General features: G+C 41.4%; 1 protein-coding gene across 9 annotated transcripts in view; it reads left to right on the top strand.

Annotated features, from left to right (window-relative positions):
* The window catches only part of ATM (ATM serine/threonine kinase), a 133,117-nt gene extending 117,678 nt beyond the window's left edge, over nucleotides 1-15,439 (top strand). For 7 of the 9 annotated variants that reach the window (XM_086679204.1, XM_086679207.1, XM_086679203.1 and 4 more), the window contains 7 exons: nucleotides 1,031-1,180; nucleotides 3,243-3,408; nucleotides 4,743-4,829; nucleotides 6,236-6,350; nucleotides 7,958-8,021; nucleotides 14,642-14,778; nucleotides 14,864-15,439. In XM_086679204.1, the coding sequence (XP_086535330.1) occupies nucleotides 1,031-1,180; nucleotides 3,243-3,408; nucleotides 4,743-4,829; nucleotides 6,236-6,350; nucleotides 7,958-8,021; nucleotides 14,642-14,778; nucleotides 14,864-15,047 (903 nt within the window). In that variant the 3' untranslated portion in view covers nucleotides 15,048-15,439. Of the gene's footprint in view, nucleotides 1-1,030; nucleotides 1,181-3,161; nucleotides 3,409-4,742; nucleotides 4,830-6,235; nucleotides 6,351-7,957; nucleotides 8,022-8,357; nucleotides 10,346-14,641; nucleotides 14,779-14,863 lie in introns of those variants that run through there. The other 2 variants (XM_086679209.1, XM_086679210.1) reach the window with 2 other exon arrangements.
* Nucleotides 15,440-21,529: the final 6,090 nt, after the last annotated feature.

The following is a 21,529-nucleotide window of genomic DNA, read 5'->3' as shown; positions in this document are numbered from 1 at the left end:
AATTAAGATGCACATCCCCTGTGACCCACGTGTTGGATTCCCAGGTATGCACGTACCCAGGAGACACTGAGATACTGTCACCAACCAGTACGCTAGGGCATTGTAGCAACACTTCAGGGGAATCTGGACAGAATGTAATCTTAATTAATATGCAGATTGCAGCAAGTGGATAATTATGGTGTACTTCTGCAGTGTATACTAAACGATTTAGTTACATGTACTCACACAACTAATGGTAAAATAGTGTTGAGTGAGAAAAAAACAAATTGCAGGCCCATTCACCGAGTATAATACTCCTTCACTTAAAGCTTACAACTATTTATGCATATATTGCTTTGAAATAAAAATATAGCAGAAAATACATGAACACGATAAAGTTATTGGTGGCAGACGGCATGGGACCAGTGAGGGGTTCAAAGGGAGCTTCCTCTCTGCAGCACACAGGAGAAAATCTTTAGATTTGAGAAACCTGATTAGTGGGTAAAAGGATGTTTATATCATTTTCTGTACTTTACGTATCTCTACATGTGTCATAATTTCTAATCTTTGCGGTAAAATTGCTCATTTCATGTTCAGGAATATATTTCCTCTTGGTGTAGCTAACAAGACTACAAAGCAAGAATATATGTACTTCTAATGATCAAAGTATTAAGATTTATATTCAGTATTTTTCAAAGTGACATTCTTTAAATTTGTTTGCTATTAAGTAGAAGGAAAGCAGGCAGCTCCCTGCTAAATGGAGCAAACCGTTGTGTCACAGACGATGCAGGAAAGTATAGTTAGCAGGACCGGCCTCCGCGAATCCTGGAGCTTGAGAGAGGAGCAGGTCCTCAGGAGTCCACGCGGCAGGCTGGAAAATCGTGTTCTTGGAGTATAAGTTTATTTTCCTCCAAGGAGTTTTGTCTCCTTTGGACAGGGAAATAGTGGTCCCACCTGAAGAGCTGCTTCTTGCGGACTCTGAGGGTTGAGTGACCGCCGCGTGCCCGGCGATACCTTTGCATAATCAAAATGTATCTAATCTGGGACTCAGGTGGTTCCGCTTTCCCAGCGAAGTGGAGTTCTCGAATGGTGCACGGGAACCGTCCCTATCGGTGAATTTCTTGTTAACAACGAGAATGGCGCTCATAAGCGATACAGGCCGAAGGATTTCAGCGCCCTTCAGTGCCAAAAGAAAATGATGGTGAGTGACACTCAGAAGTACGAATCATTGCAAGATTATTTAATAGCTTATTAAAGCTGGCAGTTACCGAATGTTACTGAGTACAGAATATTTTAATTTCATCGGCTAATGATACTAAGGTTAATGATACGAAGTAAGAGAAAGTGGGCTCGCCGGAATGGAAGTTTGTGTGAGTGAAAAGTGAAAGTTGTTCAACTATATAAAGTGTCAGCCTTGGTCTGATGAGAGATTTCACATTCAGTGGAATGCTAATTTGCTTCCAGTTTGGGGTGAGCTGATTCAAGCGCTGACTAAGCCAAAAACAGGTTATGAAGTAATTTTTATATGAAACCGATAGACCTTTAAAGACACGTGCCACAAGACGCCATCTGGCCTGACGGTCATTCAGCCAGTCAGCAACATTTACTGAATGCCCCCTGTCTCCCAGCAACTGTGCTGACACGTCACAGACGTTAGGACTAATCATCATACGTCTCCCATTTTAAAACGAGAGGAAGTTCAGAAATGTAACCTGCCCGCGGTCAGTGAGCAATAAATGGTGGAGCAAGGATGTGACTCTTGTCTGTCCAGCTCTAAAGTCCTTTGCTTTTCCTTTCATTGTGCTGTTCTATAGAGATGTGAGGTGTGTGATAGAGCTCTACGGGCGCTGTCACGGAAGGCTGTCCAGGACACCGTGCAGGGCGGGAGGTGGGCAGCTCTACCTGAGACAGACAGGGGTGGGGTCAAATTCTGGAGGGCTTCATGGAGGAGTGGCCTTTGAGCTGAGATTACTGCCCGAGCTGGTTTTCTAAGCAGAAGGAGCACGCAGTCAAAGGGCAAGAGGGGGCACGGAGAGGCAGTTAGAGACTGCTTAGGCCTCGTCTTTGAGGAGGATGTGATACGTGAGACTTGCAGCAATAGTTGTCAGAAAATGGAAGGTTTCTTCGTGAAATGCCGGGAAATTTGCACATTATCCTGTGGGCAGTAGAGAACCCTCGAGAAGGTGCTGGTACCACATTTGCATTTTAGAGAAACGACTCTGGCGGCACCGTGGGCTACATTTTTGAGAAGCTGACGAGAAGCATGACACAGGGGTCTTGAATTAAGACTAATAACTGCGCCTGGGTGGCGCAGTCGGTTAAGCGTCCGACTTCAGCCAGGTCACGATCTTGCGGTCCGTGAGTTCGAGCCCCGTGTCAGGCTCTGGGCTGATGGCTCGGAGCCTGGAGCCTGTTTCCGATTCTGTGTCTCCCTCTCTCTCTGCCCCTCCCCCGTTCATGCTCTGTCTCTTTCTGTCCCAAAAATTAAAAAAAAAAAAAAAAAGACTAATAACAGGAGGAACGGAGAATGGGGGAACGTACCAGAAACAGTAAGGAGGCAGAACTGATGGGATTTGGTTGCTGACTAGAAGTGGGTTTGGGGAAGAGAGTCATTAGAGGCACCCGGTTTTCTGGTGAGGGGGTGGAAGGAGAGAGGAAGTGGCTGAGGTTTGCCGAGGCTGAGACGGGGAAGAGGTTTGGGTTTGGAAGTGCTCCCCGCGCACGTGTGGAGTGAGCCGCTGGAGCAGCACATCGAGCTGGAGCTTAATAAAGACACGGGGCCAGAGACGCAGATTCGGTTCGTCAGCATGGAGCTGCGAGTTGGGCCCACTGAACTAGATAAGCTTTGCTTCAGGGAAGGACGAAGCACCATCAGAAGGTCTCGGAGGACAGATCCGAAACACGTGAGCTGCTTTGCCGTCCATCGGTGACGCTTCCGTTCTTCTTCCTGTTTCCTCTTGACCCTGGTGCTGTGAGGCTAGAGCTGCCTCTGGCTTTTTTGTGTATATGTCCACATAGATTTTAGAACTGAATTAAGAGAAGAACAGCCACTGTTGGTGTCCCCGGAGATTGACACGTGAACCCTAAAGGGATTCTGACTTGTAATTGGCAGACTAGCAGCTGCCGGTGGCAGAGGTGATGCCTCGTTCACCTCTTCGTCGCCTCTGCGTCTGTCGTACTAGGTTCTATCGAGAAACTCCGAGTAGGTGTTGAAAGTAGTTGAACACAGCGTTGAGAAAGTTTTATGTTGGGTCTTTCAAAAGGATGTACAAAAGAAGTCTTTCGAAGAGAAATATAAAACCTTCACGGATATCTGCCAAAATTTTCAACCGGTTTTCCGTTACTTCTGCATGGAAAAATTCTTGGACCCGGCTGTCTGGTTCGAGAAACGACTGGCTTACACGCGCAGTGTGGCTACTTCTTCTATCGGTAAGCTTCTCACACACTTGGGCAGATGCAGCACTCGTGCTTTTGAGCGCCAGGGCGGCGGCCGTGGTGGTGGCCGTCAGCTGGGCGATCCTCATCGTGAGATCTCGTTTCTGGTTCATCCTGATTCTCAGCTTCTAAGTGTAGCTCCTGCGAGCTTTTGCCCAGAAGGCTTCCTCTCCTCTAAGGAAGAGAGACCAGGCTGGTCATTCCTCTTTGTTGCATAGTGCATATGGTGTATTTTCCCTTCCCTCGATATACTGTTTTCTCACATTTTCTTTGGAAAATCATAAAACCCATAATAACTATATTTAACTTGTCTCCTTTAATTATTGTTGTTCTGTACAGAATCTCTAATATCATGCAGTAATTGAATCTGCTTAATAGAATTTTATTTTTGCATTAGAAATCATGGTATATGTTTAAATATGCCACAATGCATATTTTGGCTTTGTTTTTTGTTTTTAATTGGTAAGAGATTGGAATAGCTAGATAGGGCAATTAACAAAATCCTAAACTATGAAAACTCATGTTGAACACCAGAGGTTTCTTAATCTATTGATTTTAAAGTAATAAAGACCATTCCTCCATCACTTAGGTACCACACTCCGGGAGGGCAGGGCATGTACGTTTTGAAAAAGTTCTAGGTAATACAAAACCCTCTTCTTTTCCACACTGAGAATCTCTAATCTGATTCAGCTAATTTAGTTTATAAACAAGAAAGTAGAGCCAGTTAATGTGGCTACACACACAAGCCTCCTGACTCCCTATTCACTGCTTCCGCAATACCGCACGGTGTTTTTCATTGGATTAAAAGCATTCGTGCATGCCATCATCTATGTTAAAAACAGAAATGCAGTTTTTCCTGGACAGGTATCTGATGAAATGAATTAATGATTAATTTGTGTGAAATGTAATTCATCACAGGGGAGAAAGTTTCACTGAGGAATGAAGAATTTACCCATAGGCTTCTCACTGTAAAAGTATACTGAGTAAAATATTCGAATGCTTTGACCTTGCCACATAATGGGTCTCGACTTTAACCACACTAATTTTGGAAGTATGTACTAATATTTTTAGATGTATGCTTATTTGTAAAGGGAAAGCTTTTTTTTTTTTTTTTAAGCACATCATCTAGGTTTGTAAAATGCAGTATAAATGAAAATAGCTGGCAAGACTTGACTTAAAACACAAAGTGGCAAGTTATATACATATCTGCCTTTAGGCTAAATGGCCTACACTAAAAAGTCATGTGGTGGTGGTATTAGTTGACATCGTGGCTAAATGTGTTCTAGAAATAGATACCAGTGATCTCAGGTTGTTGTTTTTTCTCCCAGTCGGTTACATACTTGGACTTGGTGATAGACACGTACAGAACATCTTGATAAATGAGCAGTCCGCAGAGCTCGTACACATAGATTTAGGTAAGTAGTGAAAGATGAGAAATGCATCTTTATTCTGTTTAACAAATACGGTGTCATAAGAAATGATGTTTGCCCCCAGCTTATTACAGGTGAGAAGGAGATAGATACACCACAGCAGGAGATGTTTCAGATAGCATCAGCATGTGCAGGAGGGACTGGCTGACTGCTGGCGTAACGGGGGGTTCTTCTAGAACAGGACATTTAAGGCAGGTCTTAGAGTGAGCGAGCAAGGATCATCCGGACAGGAGAGAGAGCAAATACGGGTGAGGGGTGAAGAATGAAGACGAGTTTGTGGGAGTGGTGAGACACGGAATGTGGCCGAGTGAAGGCCGCATGTTGCTGAGCAGCTGCAGAGGTAGACAAGGGAAAAGAAAAGATTTCACTTAGTGTGGAATTTCAGATTTGTAAAAGGGTGTAGTCTTAGGAAATTACAAGTTCTGTAGTAGCCACATAAGTGGTTTGCCAAGAGAGAGTAAGGCTGATTTCCATTAGAATAGAGGAGATCAAGGATATTATATGGTTTTCCCCAGAATGCATTTATTACGAAAGAATAGTGATTGCTGGAAGCACAGCGTGGGCGGGTGGGCGGTGATAGGCCATGGGAGGATGTGGGTGGCTATAAAAGGGCCAGTACGAGGGGTCCTTGTGGTGATGGAAATACTCTGTGTCTTGATTCGATCAATGTCAGTATCCTGGTTGTGATACTGTACTAATAGTTTTGTAAGCTGTTCCATTGGGGGAAAGTGGATAAAACGTATATGAGAAATTTTGTATTTTGTGTATTGTATCTTACAACTGAATATGAATCTATAGCTGTCTCAGAATAAAAACTCTAGGGGTGCCTGGGTGGCTCAGTCGGTTAAGCATCTGACTTCAACTCAGGTCAGGATCTCACAGTCCGTGAGTTCGAGCCCCGTGTCGGGCTCTGTGCTGACAGCTCAGAGCCTGGAGCCTGCTTCAGGTTCTGTGTTTCCCTCTCTCTCTGCCCCTCCCCTGCTCGCACGCTCTCCCTCTCTCAAAAATAAATAAAACATTAAAAAATTAAAAAAAAAAAAAAGTTGTACACTTAACCGATTGAGCCACCCAGGTCTCCCTGTGTATATTTAAATAAAGAAATATAAATTAAGATTACATACATAGTATGTTTTGCATTTTAAATCTTATCCATCATTATTTCATTTAAAAAAAAAAATCACTGTTTAATCTGGAACTTCTCTAATGTCTAGAGTAGTTACGCTTTTTCAATCTGAGGTGCAGCTCCTAGGCAAGCAGAACAGAAAGAGAATAAACCACTGTGGGTTCTGGTGCTCCGGACTGTCGGTGACAGATTATTTGGGATGTATGCACAGCTCACGTGCCACACGGGAGGAGGGAAGCTCCTAACGCTGCTGTACTGTTGACTTTAGGAGTCGCTTTTGAACAGGGTAAAATCCTACCTACTCCTGAGACGGTTCCTTTCAGACTCACCAGAGATATTGTGGATGGGATGGGCATTACTGGTGTTGAAGGTGTCTTCAGAAGGTAAGTGTGTATTTATTTCTTTTTCTCCCCAGTTGTATTAAACAATAACTGACTGGGGCGCCTGGGTGGCGCAGTCGGTTAAGCGTCCGACTTCAGCCAGGTCACGATTTCACGGTCCGTGAGTTCGAGCCCCGCGTCGGGCTCTGGGCTGATGGCTCAGAGCCTGGAGCCTGTTTCCGATTCTGTGTCTCCCTCTCTCTCTGCCCCTCGCCCGTTCATGCTCTGTCTCTCTCTGTCCCAAAAATAAATAAACGTTGAAAAAAAAAAAAAAATTAAAAAAAAAAAAACAACAATAACTGACATCCATCACTGTAGAAGTCTAGGGCACATGGCATGATGGTTTGATTTATATACATGTATTGAATGATCAGAATGATCACAGTAGCTTCAGCTAACATCCATCATCCCATACCAATACTATAAAAAGCAAAGAACAGAAAAAGACAAAGTTTGTGATGACTCTTAAGATTCCCTCTCCTAACAACTTGCTTACGTGTCACACAGCTGTGTTCAAGGGTGAACCAGAGTGTTAACTGGTGTCGTACTTGCCGTGTCCAGTACTTGTCTTCTACCTGGGAGTTTGTACCTTTTGCCACCTTCCTCCCCGTCCCCTCCCCCACCTACCACCTCTGGTGACCACCGGCCTGTTTTTTGGGTTTTTTTGAGAGAAACAGAATTTTACTTATAATCCCTTAACATTAAACATAATCGGGTTTGTTTTTTTTAAGTTTTTACTTAAATTCTAGTTAACACATAGTGTAGTATGGGTTTCAGGACTAGAATTCAGTGATTCATCACTTACAACACCCAGTGCTCATCACAGGTGGCCTCCTTGGTCCCCATTGCCCATGTAGCCCATCCCCTGCCTGCCTCCCGCAAAAGGTGTTTAAAAAGATAGGTAAAGCAGATGGCTTTTGGTGTCAAAATTATTTGGATGATTGATTTCTGAAGACTATAGAATTCACTGCTAAATTATGTTCCAGTGCTTTTTTGGTAGAAAGGAGAAACCCGAGATAGAAAGAGTAATAGTTTCCCCTTCCTTCTGACCATCCGGGACCTCACCTCACAGGACATATTAACCTCCTTCCTAGCCCCCTCTGGAAGCATTTGCCTCCACCTTTAATGCCCCTGTCCCAGTGAACTCTCTCTGCCCCAGTGAACTCTCTTGTTATTGCCCAGAACTCCGTTGGGCGCTCATTGTCGGGCCTATAACCTGTGCTGAAGGAGTGTCTGATGTACCAGTTCCTGCTGAGAGCACGTCGCAGTTCCCCATAGTTTTCCCAGCATTGGGCCGTGTACTCCGCTTTTAATAGAGTAGATTCTAGTCAAAATGAGCTAAAAATTACCACAATAATCAAGGACAGAGAAATGTTTCATAGTAGTACTGTGTTATCCTTATAATGCTTAGCTTACGTTCACCTACATACTTCAATTCCTTTCAAAAACATTTACTGAAAACAGTCTGCCCAGTACTCTGCTCTTTGAGATACTAATTTGGGAATTATTAACAAGAATAGTCTCAGCACGGTATACGTGAATGTACACAGATGAAGGTATGTTGGAAACAGTGTTGTGTAACAAAATCCCTATTTATAACGTGTTTGTAGATGCTGTGAGAAAACCATGGAGGTTATGAGAAGCTCTCAGGAAACCCTGTTGACCATCGTGGAGGTAAGGTGGATTCTAAGGAAATCTCTGTTGAGAGACTGTGGGTCTTGTTAGAAGGTGACTGGTTTGAGGATCGGTGCTTCATTTTCATGTGGTGAGAAGATGCCGGGCAGCAGGAGGGGGGTGGGTGCATAAATCAGTAAATCATGGTTTAGAAATGCCTCCAGTCCTCTCAAATTTCTGGGCATTTTACAGCAGTATAAGTAATCTCTAGTCTTTAATTCATAAATCAGCACTTTGATGCCTTAGATCTCTCCTATGGCATTACTTGCTTTCAGAATGGTTTCCGTTGGAGTTTTAAGAGAAATCAGGAAGTCGTATCTCCTTCTCCCTGCCCAGGTTCAGAACCATTTAGTCACTGACTCATGTTGATCAGGCAGAAAGGGAAGGAAGGAAAGCAGATTTCCAGTGCCTATGACACCAGCTCTACCCAGGACAAAATTGTGTACCTAGAGCAGGCACTCACCACGCTGGCGAGAAGGGCGTGTGGAGCAAGAGGTAATAGTGTCTCCTCCACAAGGCAACGTGGGGCCAGAGTATAGGCGAGCCTCCCTTACTTAGAGTCTTCAGCTTTTATTCCTTTACCTGGTGGTGCCGGACCGGCTGTACTTTAGGATCACCTGCACTCCTTTTAAAAAAATGTTGAGGCTGACCATACTCAAACCATACTTCTGGGGATAGGGCAGGAACATTTGTGGTTTTTAAGAGCTATCAACCTGTACTGGGTCAAGGCCGGGGATGCTGCTGGGCTTCCTTCAGTGCACAGGACACCCCCACAACAAAGCATTCAGCCCGATAATGTCAGTAATGCCGAGACTGAGAAACCCTGTTCTAGCTTAATCAGGCTGTGTCCCTTTATTGTGTTCCATTCTGATAGTAAGACTAAAGTCAGTTTTTGAAATACTCTGGTTCCTCCTTGATTTCAGAGTTGGCAACTGTGACTCCAGCAGAAGCCCTAGAGTTCGAAATAGTTTATGTTTCTTCAACCCAAGAAGAACATACAGGCTTTTTATAATAGTAGAAGCCTCCATTTCTTTTGGTTGATTAATAAAATGTACCTCCCTATGGGTTCAAACTTAAGCAACCATCAACTTCAGATAGACTGCTATATGAAAATGTTATATATAAGCCTAATGGTCACCACAAATCAAAAAATACTAACAGATATGCAAAGAATAGAGAGAAAAGAATCTAGTTATAATTACTAAAGAAAGTCAGCAAACCATGAAAGAGCAGAAGGATCAGAGAAAAACCACAAAAACAACACAAAACAAATAACAAAATAGCAATAATTACATATCTGTCAGTAATTACTTTGAATATAAATGGACTAAATGCTCCAATCAAAAGACATAGGGTGACAGAGTAGATTTAAAAAAAAAAAAAAAAAAAAAAAGACCCATCTATATGTTGCCTACAAGAAACTCATTTCAGACCTAAAGACAGACACAAGCAGACTGAGAGGGGGTGCAGAAACATTTGTCACGCAAATGGATGTCAGGAGAAAGCAGAAGTAGCAACACTTCTATCGGACAAAATGGCCTCTGAAACAAGGACTGTAAGAACAGACCGAGAAGGACACCATATAATAATAAAGGGGACAGTCCAACAAGAAGATACAATAACTGTAAGCATGCACATAACAGGGAGCACCAAAATACGTAAAACAGTTAATGACAGACATAAAGGAACTAATCAACAGTAATACAATAACAGAAGGAGACTTTAAACATCCCATTCACACTGATTATCCAAACAGAAAATCAACACGGAAGTAGTGGCTTTGAATGACCGACTGGACCAGATGGATTTAACCGATATATTCAAAAATTCCATCCTAAAACAGCAGATTACACATCCTCTTCAAGTGCACATGGGACATTCTCCAGAACAGATCATATATTAGGCCACAAAACAAGTCTCAAGAAATTAAAAAAGACTGAAGTCATACCATCCGTCTTTTCTGGCCTAGGATACTAGAAGTCAATCCACCCACCCACCCACCCCCAAATCTGGAAAGATCACAAATACATGGACATTAAGTAACTAAGGAATGAATGGGTCAACCAAGAGATCAAAGAAACAAAAGAAAACGCAATGGTCCAAAATCTTTGGGATGCAGCAAAAGCAGTTCTAAGAGGGAAGTATATAGCAATACTCAAATACCTCAAAATCTCAAACAACCTAAATTTGCATCTGAAGGAGCTAGGAAAAAACAACAAACAAAACCTAAAACCAGCAGAGGAAAGGAAATAAAGATTAGAGCAGAAATAAATGATAATAGCAACTAAAAAAAACAAGAGAACAGATCAAGGAAACCAGGATCTTTAAAAAGATCAATAAAATGGATAAACCTCTAGCCAGACTCATTAAAAAAAAAAGGGGGGGGGCTCAAGATCACAAATGAAAGAGGAGAAATAACCAACACTACAGAAATACAAACAATTGGGGGCACCTGGGTGGCTGAGCTGGTTGAACATACAACTCTATTTCAGCTCAGGTCTTGATCTCAGGGTTTTGAGTTGAAGCCCCACGTTGGGCTCACGCTGCACATGAAGCCTACTTAAAAAAAAAAAAAAGACCACGAATTATAAGAGAATTATTATGAAAAACTATTAGACAAATTAGACAACCTGGAAGAAATGGATAAATTCCTAGGAACATAGCCTACCAAAACTGAAGCAGGAAGAAATTTAAAAATTGGACAGACTGATTACCGGCAATGAAATTGTTGGGATTTTTTGATTATCGACTCAAACAGAAGTCTAGTACCAGACAGCTTCACCGACAATTTCAACCAAACATTTAAAGAATGTTAATTAATTAATTAATTAATTTTAACGTTTATTTATTTTTTTGGTGACAGAGAGAGACAGAGCATGAACTAGGGAGGGGCAGAGAGAGAGGGAGACACAGAATCGGAAGCAGGCTCCAGGCTCTGAGCCATCAGCCCAGAGCCCGACGTGGGGCTCGAACTCACGGACCGTGAGATCGTGACCTGAGCTGAAGTCGGATGCTTAACCAACTGAGCCACCCAGGCGCCCCATAAAGAATGTTAATTTAAAGAAGAGTTAATACCTATTCTGTTCAAACTATTCCAAAAAATAGAAGAGGAAGGAAAACTTCCAGATTCATTCAATGAGGCCAGTATCACCCTGATAAAGACACCATAAAAAGAACTACAGGCCAGTATCTCTGACAAACAGATGTAGATGTAGGTTCGGTATTCACAAATCAATCAACATGATGCCTTACATCGATAAAAGACAAAAACCACATGATAATTTTAGTTGGCACAGAAAAAAGCATTTGACACAGTACAACATCCATTCATCATAAAAGCCCTCAAGAAAGCAGGTGTAGAGGGAACATACCTCAACTTAATAAAGGCCTTATGTGAAAAACCCACAGGAAACAACATATTCAATAGTGAGAAACTGAGAGCTTTCCCCCTAATAAGATCAAGAACAAGATGAGGATGGCCCCTCTCACCACTTTTATTCGACACAGCACTAGAAGTCCTAGCCATGGCAGTCAGACAACAACAAGAAAGAAAAGACATTCAAATTGGTAAGGAAGAAGTAAAACTCAGTATTTGCAGGTGACATGGTACCAAAAAAGATAATAACCCTAAAATATTCCTCCAGAAATGACTAGAACTGATAAATGAATTCAGTAAAGACACAGTATATAGAATCAATGTGCAGAAATCTGTTGCATTTCTATACACTAATAAGGAAGCAGCAGAAAGTGAAATTAAGAAAACAATCCCATTTATAATTGTATCAAAAATAATACACCTAGGAATTAACCAAAGAGGTGAAAGAGCTGTACTCTGGAAACTATAAAACACTGATGAAAGAAATGAAGATGACACAAGGAAAGAAGAAGACATTCCGTGCTTATGTATGACAACAGATACTGTTAAAATGTCTATATTGCCCAAGGCAATCTACATATTTAATAAATCACCAGCATTTTCCCAGAGCTAGAAGAAACAGTCCTAAAATTCGTATGGAACCACAAAAGACCCCAAATAGCCAAAGCAGTCTTAGAAAAGCAAAGCTGGGGGCATCACAATTCCAGGCTTGGAAGTTCCATTACAGAGCAGTAGTAATCAAAACAGTATGGTACTGGCACAACAGTAGACACATAGGTCAATGGAACAGAATAGAAAACCCAGATATAAATCCAGTTATATGGTAATTAATCTTTGACAGAGTCGCAAAGGATATAAAACGAGTAAAAGAATGTCTCTCCAACAAATGGTGTTGGGAAAACGGGACAGCAATATGCAAAAGAAAGAAACGGGACCCCTTTTCTTACACCATACACAAAACAAATTCAAAATGGGTTAAAAACCTGTGAGACCTGAAACCATAAAAAAAATCCTAGAAGAGAACACAGGCAATAACTCCTTTGACAATGGCCATAGCAACTTTTTTTCTAGATGTGTCTCCTGAGGCAAGGAAAACAAATGTAAAAATAATAAACTGTTGGGACTTTGTCAAAGTAAAAAGCTTCTGCACAGTGAAGGAAACAATCAACAAAACTAAAAGGCAACTTACTAAATGGGAGAAGATATTTGTAAATGACATATCTGATAAAGGGTTAGTATCTAAAATATATAAAGAGCTGATAAAACTCAATACCCAAAAACCAAATAATCCAATTAAAAAATGGACAGAAGACACGAATAGACATTTTCCCAGAGAAGACATCCAGATGGCTAACAGACACACGAGAAGATGCTCAACATCACTCATCAGGGAAATGCAAATCAGAACCCCAATAAAATATCACCTCTCACCTGACAGAATGGTAAAATCACCAGTAGATGTTGGCAAGGATGCAGAGAAAGGGGGAACCCTCTTGCACCTTTGGTGGGAATGCAAAGTGGTACAGCCACTCTGGAAAACACTATGGAGTTTCCTCAAAAAGTTAAAAATAGAGCCACCCTATGATCCAGTAATTGCACTACTGGGTATTTACCTAAAAAAACGCACTAATTCAAAGGGATACATGCGCCCCTATGTTTACGGCAGCATTATTTACAATAGCCAGATTATGGAAACAGCCCAAACATCCATCAGTAGATGAATGAATAAAGAAGTGAGGTATATATACAGTGGAATATTACGTGGCTATAAAAAAAATAAAATTTTGCCATTTGCAATAACATGGATGGAGCTAGAGTGTATATTCTAAGCAAAATTATTCAGAGAAAGACAAATACCATATGGAATTTAGGAAACAAATGAGCAAAGGGGGAAAAAAAAGAAACAGGCAAACCAAGAACTAGACTCTTAAATATAGAGAACACACTGATGGTCACCAGAAGGGAGGTGAGTGGGTGGGGGGATGGGGATTAATGAGAACACTTGTGATGAGCAAAGGGTGATGTATACAAGTATTGAATATCTGTATCCTACACCTGAAACTAATCTTACACTGTGTTTTAACTATACTGGAATTTTAAAAAACGTACCTCCCTTGTGTGGGTGAATCTGGTTTGGATGCCTCAGCTCTAGAGCATGTCAATGCCCAACTTAATGTCACACAGGAATCCTCGAACTTGCAGACAAACCACATATATTCAGAGTCGGTGCCCCTATGGTTTTTAATGGCTCTGGGGGTTGCTTAAAACAGTGGAAAGCATGAAATGGATGAGCCAATTTTGGTACTGCTGAATCAGTACATGTCTTGGAATTGAACATGTAACGCTAAAGGCAATTTATAGTCGCAGCCCACAGAACTGAGAAAACACGAAGCAGCAAAAAAATGGTACAGTTCTGTAGTCATCATCCCTGGAAATGAGTTTTCACTTATTAAGACCTGTGTGGTAAGCATTTTTGCTAAGGAGTATTTAAAAAAAAAAAAAAAAAAAGTCTGTGCTTATAAACAGCAGGGGCAGTTAGCTGTTCTACATTGCCAAGGTCAAAAATCTCTCATGACCTCATTTACTAAAATGTAAGACCTAAAGTCCCTTGCTCTGGCCATGCCAGTTGTTTTGGTTTTCAAATTCTACTACATAGATCTGTCTCCACACTGCACTAGACCTTCAGTTTTGAGGAGTTTTCAATCAAGTATACCCTTTCTTTTCTCCAAATTTGAAACTTATGGAGAGAAAAGGAAAAAGCCTTAAGAATAAGGTAGAAATCAAAATGTTCAGGTTAGTACAGATAAAATCATTGGAGACGTGGCTAGAGGTGAAGCCCAGACAGGCTGGCCGGTCCTGTCCAACTCCCACACCTAACCTCTGCCTGGGTCCAGCCCGAGGGGAGCTGGGTGGGCAGAGCAGGTGCCCTTGCCCAGGACCATAGCAGTGAGGAGGAGAGAGGAGGGGGAAAGTGACTAGTCCTTATCTCTTGACTAGATCAGTTTCCAGGTGGGGGGAGGTCGGCACCCCCACACAAGAAGAATGGTTTGGGGGGGTGAGAAGCCCGGAGCATTGTGCTCGCATGGTCTCCTCCACAAGGAGGTGGGGGGTGCCTGCCATAGGCTGGCCCATTCCACCCCCCTCCGTCCCTCCGCCTAGCATTTGACCTCCGTTACCTCTATCACGCGGGTTCTTCTGTGTCTAAATACACGTCCAGGTGCACATTGTTCTTCTCCCTGCCTAGGTCCTCCTGTACGATCCCCTCTTTGACTGGACCATGAATCCTTTGAAAGCTCTGTATTTACAGCAGAGGCCGGAGGACGACGCGGAGCTCCACTCCACTCCCAATGCAGACGACCAGGAGTGCAGACGCGGTCTCGGGTGAGCCCTGCTGTCGCCTGCTCAGACCCTCTTCCCAAGGCCTTTAACCCGCTCCGCCTCATGCAGCCTCTGTGTTTGTCCTTAGTGACATCGACCAGAGTTTGAACAAAGTGGCCGAACGCGTCCTGATGCGGCTCCAAGAGAAACTGAAAGGGGTGGAGGAAGGAACCGTGCTCAGCGTCAGGGGGCAGGTGAATCTGCTCATACAGCAGGCCATGGACCCCAAGAACCTCAGCCGGCTCTTCCCGGGATGGAAAGCGTGGGTGTGAGGCAGCACGTGCCTCGCCCTGCGGTTCAGCCTTTAGAAGTGACATCGGCCTTCATTTTTAACGCAGCCGGCGTACTTGGAATAGGCGTTAATGTACAACCAAATGAACTGTGTACTGTGTTTTTAAAAAATGTTTAATACTTGCCTTGGTCACCAGAAGATGCCTCGACAGTCTCCACGAAAATCTCTTCTCTCACATTTTAGAAGTGTCGTTCATGCTGTACTTCTGTGCTGAACATGTATTTTTTCTTCCCAAGTACATACTTTTGTTGTTCGCAGTAGAACCACTGACTTCTGCTTCAGCTTAAGGGCAGCAACATAACTGACAGTGAATTAGAGGAAATAAACTGCTAGGTTTGAGGTAGCTTTTAATTAAAACTTGTTTCTCAGGTATTATGTATGAATAAGTTATTTGATATTTATAAAAGGAAAAAACTTTTACAATTGTAACCGTTTATATATCATAGTAAAGCTACAATAAAATTAAGCAATGTTGAGGGGCACCTGGGTGGCTCAGTTGGTTAAGCGTTGACTTCCGCTCAGGCTGTGATCTCACAGTTTGTGAGTTTGAACTCAGTGTTGGGCTTTGTGCTGACAGCTCAGAGCATAGAGTTGGCTTCAGCTTCTCTGTCTCCCTCTCTCTCTGCCCTTCGCCCATTTGCGTGCACGCTCTCTCTCTCTCTCAAAAATAAGTAAATTGAAAAAAATATAATCAACGTTAAAAGCAGATTAGTACTTAAGAAACATATTTGGGTTTTCAGTAGGAAGATTCCTCAGGGTTACTAGATTGTGAAGTTGTTACGTTATGGAGAACAGATTTCAAAGACACGATATCGTTTCTCTTTTTATTTAAATTTTTTTTTTTCAACGTTTATTTATTTTTGGGACAGAGAGAGACAGAGCATGAACGGGGGAGGGGCAGAGAGAGAGGGAGACACAGAATCGGAAACAGGCTCCAGGCTCCGAGCCATCAGCCCAGAGCCCGACGGGGGGCTCGAACTTACGGAGCGCGAGATCGTGACCTGGCTGAAGTCGGACGCTCAACCGACTGCGCCACCCAGGCGCCCCTCGTTTCTCTTTTTAAAAATGTATACTGGCCCTTCTCATTCTATTCTCTTCATCTTTGAAACCCTTCTGTGCTCTTTTCTCTTTCCCAAGATGACTTGTATCCCTTTTCTAGTTTATGAATTCTCTTGTTAGCATGCATAATCTCCTTTTTAGACCATTCATCGGGTTTCTTTTTTCAGGAATAATTTTTCATTCTTAGCTCTGAATCATTTGTCAGATCTGTTACTTGTTTTGTAACGTCCACTTGTTTTTAACTTTTCTGTTCTTTTTCTGTTACTAATCATTTCACACATCCCTATTTTATAGTCTAATAGCTCTACATTAATCACATTCCTGCACTTGTAAGGTCTGTTGAATCTCGTATGTGGCGGACTGTTGATTCGTGTGTCTTGTGATTTTGTAAGGTGAGCTTCAGCTGGGCTTTCTCTGTGGGAATCTTGAGTGACCAGGGTTAAGAACAGTTCCTTCCAGATTAGGTTTCTGGAGAACTCATCTTGAAATGATTATTTTGCATTTCAGATAACCAACTTAATCTTGACGTATCTTTGTCTTATACGCTGCCTACATGAATAATTTGGTATATATAGGAAGTTTTATTACTATAGTGAATCGAGGGAATGTAGTAAACTTACGTCTTTATGAAAGCCTTGGAATCTTCATGGATGGAATAAGAGATTATGAGCTAGATGACCGTATAGGTAAATGAACTGTGGCTAATTCTTGCTAGTTGATGCATACAAAGAGCTTTGAATAACATTAATCTACGCTTCAGCGTTGAGGTGCCTTGAGGTATGCTCTAAGTTTTCTGTCCTGTTGCACATATTCTTATTATAATGGCTTTGTCCAGTCTGCCAAATTTGCAGATAACAAATGTAGGAGGAAGAGTTAATTCACAGGCGGTAGAATTAAGCTTCTCAAAGATTCTGACAGGAACACTGTCTGGAAATGAATATATAATTTGTTGCATGCTGAGTACCGGAAATATATGCAGCATCTCTTGGAAGATTAGTGATTTTATCCCAGTTTACATGTGGAGAAAGTGAAGTTGAGAGGAAGTAAAAGTAATCTGTCCAAGACCGGAATATAGTACAGTGAAGGTACAAGTGTAAATGGACAATCTCTAACTTTAGAAGCTTTCAAGTAAGAAGAATCTAGGCGTCACCAACTGCTCAATGAAAGCCAATAGAAAGGCTAATAGATTGTAGACTGAACACTCGTGTCTAGATTAAAGGAGAGAAAGCGCTGCCTCATTCTGTGGTCAGTCCCGCTCTCCTTACACTATATACTTAAAACATCTGCACTTAGAAATACAGTATGAAGGAAATAGGAAAAGCTGTGGATTTCTTAGTTACAGTAGGCAATTCTTTAAAAAAGTAGAAAGCTAGTATACTGACTTAAAATCCAGAAATATATGCCATTTCAAGTATTTTAATTGCACTTTAATGAAATTATATATTTTCCGTAGATTGATTTTAGTACCATTGAATGTATTTCTTAAAGCCTGTTGCACTGTTTCCTGTTTTTGAATAAAATGTTCTAAAAGAAAATACATGCTAAGATTCATTTATTTTATTCAGATGTTTGTCTTGTGTGCCAGGCATGGTGCTAGTTCCCGGGAGACAACGGTGAGCAAGAGGCGGGCACAGCGGACCCTTAAAGAGCCTGGGATCTGGCGCAGACAGGTAGCTTGTACGCAGGTCAGCTGGGGAGCCAGCTACCCAGATCCAGCCCGGTGCCCCGCACTCAGTCCTTGCGGGGACCTCTAGCCCTACCCCTGGCCCCAGCAGCGGTCTACAGTTTTATTCCTGGGGGAGGTCTCTGAGCTGTAAAATCTCAGGCCCGTACATACCCTAATACCTGAATCTAACACTTAACACCTAACTCAGATCCCTAAAAGTAACCTAACTGTAGATGTGAAAAGAGTGGCTTCCTGAATACGCTATGAGAAAAGCGGCCTAGTTATTCTGGAGAAGACCCCAAACATTTAGGTATTGGTAGTGTTTCGGAAAATGGTTGGGACAGTAGACATAAAAACAGAAGAACCGACTGAATACGTATTTAGAGTATTTTGAGCCGCCGATCCCTCCTTGCGTCAGCTCAGTGGATGGCTGCAATGTCTATCTATTCTCACCCGGGCAGAAATCTGGGGTTTTAGTCTCTTGAGTGGTCTGTGAACCGCAGGATAACCAGGTACACACCTAATCCCTAACCCTAACCCATAACCATAACTATAACCCTAACCCTCTGTAGTCTCTGAACTGCAAAATACCAGACACATAAACCAACCCTAACTCTCTAACCCTAGAGCTGAGAAGAAAAAGAAAAAAATAAGTTCTAGAAGCACAATATCTCCTAAGCCTCTAACCCTAGAGCTGAGAAAAAAAGAAAAGAAAAAGAGAAGTTCTAGAAGCAAAATATCTCCTCCAACTGACAATTTTGAAACCAGATTCTGAGTAGGGTTGTTAACTTTGCTAGTAGATTTTAATGTTAGGTTATTTGAAAACCACCCCAAAATGTTTCCTGGTGGTATATGTAGTGTTTGAATATTCACTGTAGACTTATAAATCTTTGTAAATATTGCTGAACTTAATATTACAAAGATTTTTTTAGTGTTTATTTTTGAGAGCACAAGCAGGGGAGGGGGAGAGAGAGGCAGACAGAGAATCTGAAGCAGGCTCTGCATTGTCAGCACAAAGCCCAATGCGGGGCTTGAACCAACAAATTGCAAGATCATGACCTGAGCTGAAGTCGGACACTCAACCGACTGAGCCACCCACACACTCTAAACTTAGTATTTTTTAAAGAACTTTCTTTTAGATATTCATGATTATAAAAGTTGGAAATACTCTAAGAGAAAAATGGGTAATCAGCTGATTACAAATTTGTTGAAAGTCATTGCAGTGTAAACCAACTTGGAAAATGGATCTCCTACCTCTCAAACATATTCATAGCATGGAAAGGATAAAATACAATGAAAATAATCCTGATGAATCAATGCCTTCGACTTCTAAGGAAGTAATGACACCAGTGCTACAGAAACGCTCCTGATATTAGTAAGAGCCCTTTTATGAGTCCTGTGTCACCCTTATATCAACAATTACAAGAGTTACAAGAAAATTGAAGACCAATATCATGAACATGATACAAATATTAGTGAATCAACTCCATCAATTAAAAAACAAAAAGTATATCATGACCAAATGACATTATTCCAGAAATACCAGGTTGGCTTAATATTTGCTGTCAGTTTAATAAACTAACAAAGAAAAACCATATCATGTCAAGAGATGCAGAAAAAGTATGTGACAAAATTCAACATTCATGATAACTCATCAAACTAGGGATAAAAGGAACATTTTCAACTTGATAAAGGAGAACTATTAAAAACTCACAGCTCATTGAGGTGCCTGGGTGGCTCAGTCGGTTAAGCATCCGACTTCGGCTCAGGTCACGATCTCACAGTTCGTGGGGTTGAGCCCCGCACCAGGCTCTGTGCTGACAGCTCAGAGCCTGGAGCCTGTTCCAGATTCTGTGTCTCCCTCTCTCTCTGCCCCTCCCCCACTCGTGCTCTGTCTCCGTCTCAAAAATAAATAAACATTAAAAAAATTAAAACAAAAACAAAAACTCACAGCTCACTTCATACTTAATGGTCAAAGACTAAATGTTTTCCCCCTAAGATGAGGAACAAAGCAAGGATGCCACTCTTACCAGTTCTATTCAACACTGTACTGGAGTTTCTACCCATGCAATTGAGCAAAGAAACAGAAAGAAAAGACATACAATTTGAAAAGGAAGTACAATTATCTTCCATTTGCATATGACATGATCGTCTATGTAGAAAATCCTCAGGATTCTGTATATTAAAAAGCGCCCCTATGTTCTAGAACTAGTGAGTTTAACAAGATCAAATAATAAAGGCCAATATACAAAACGTCAACAATATTTCTGTGTATCAGTGTCAAAGTGTCCAGACTAGGCCCAAGATGGAGTCACTTTTTCTATCCCATATCAGCAAACCAAAACTTAACTGAGTTTCTATGCTCAGCTCTCCCAGAAAAAGAAGGCCCAAGCCAACCACCTGGCACTTACCTGCTCAGCAGAAGTTTCTTAACCAAGCTCCAAGACTTCCCTTTACTCCATTTAAAGTAATCTTACTTTGGGGCGCCTGGGTGGCTCAGTCGATTAATCGTCCGACTTCAGCTCAGGTCATGATCTCACAGTCTGTGAGTTTGAGCCCCACGTCAGGCTCTGTGCTGACAACTCAGAGCCTGGAGCCTGCTTTGGATTCTGCCTCTCCCTGTCTTTCTGCCCCTCCCCTGCTCATGCTCTGTCTCTGTCTCAAAAATAAATAAAAACATTAAAAAATCAAAAAATAAATAAATAATCTTACTTTAACCAGTTAAATGCCCAACTTCCTGTTCACTTTGGTCTGTGAAACCCTCTTGCTTTAAGAAGCTCCTTTTGGTTTTCTAGACTGGATTCTTCCCAAATCATGAATTGCTAAATGATAGTCAATTACATCTGGAAATTATGTATCTGTGAAATTTTCCTTTATCACCAGTAATGAACAGTTTAAAATTGAAATTAAAAAATACCATCAAAAAGATGAAATAGTTGGGCATAAGTTCAATAAAATATGTTAGGTGCCTGGACCTAAAATTTATAAAACAATAATGAGGAAAGCAAAGGCCTAAATATACAGAGAGATGTACTATGTTCATGGATTGGGAGACTCCATATTGTTAAGATAGCAATTCTCCCCAAATTGATACACAGAATCAATGCAATCCAATCTAAATACAAGCAGGCTTTTTTCTTTCTTTTCCTTTTGTAACTTGACAATTGGATTATAAAATCCAAATGGAAATGCAAAGGAATTTGAATAAGCCAAAACAATTTGGAAAGGAAATACAAGTTTGAAAGACATACAATAAAGCCACAGAAACAAATACAAGGTGGTACTGTCATAAAGATAAGACATACAGATCAATGGAGCAGGATAAGGAATCCAGAAGTAGACCCTTATATATGGTAACTGATTTTCAGCAAAGGCTCCAAGGTAGCTTAATAGGGAAAAGACAGTGTTTGCAAAAACAACAATAACAACAACAAAACATATCTATATGCAAAAACCCCCACAAATCTCAAATCTTCTCTCCTACTATATATAATAACTAACTTGAACTAGATGATATACCTCAATGTGAGAGCTAAAGTTATAAAATTTGTATAAGAACTCCTTTGTGACTTGGTTTAAGCAAAGATTTTGTAGTAACACATTAAAACACTGGCCAGAAAAGAAAAAAAAAATGATAACCTGGACTTTATTAAAATGACAACATTTTTCTCCTTAAAAGACATTAATAAAAACTGCCAAGCCTTGCAAAATAGTATCAGATAAAGGATTTGTTTTTA

Source organism: Puma concolor, chromosome D1, assembly GCF_028749965.1.
Source record: "Puma concolor isolate L17-30 chromosome D1, mPumCon1.1.hap2, whole genome shotgun sequence".
Classification (NCBI taxonomy): domain Eukaryota; kingdom Metazoa; phylum Chordata; class Mammalia; order Carnivora; family Felidae; genus Puma; species Puma concolor.
This window is presented reverse-complemented; position numbering and strand designations above follow the sequence as displayed.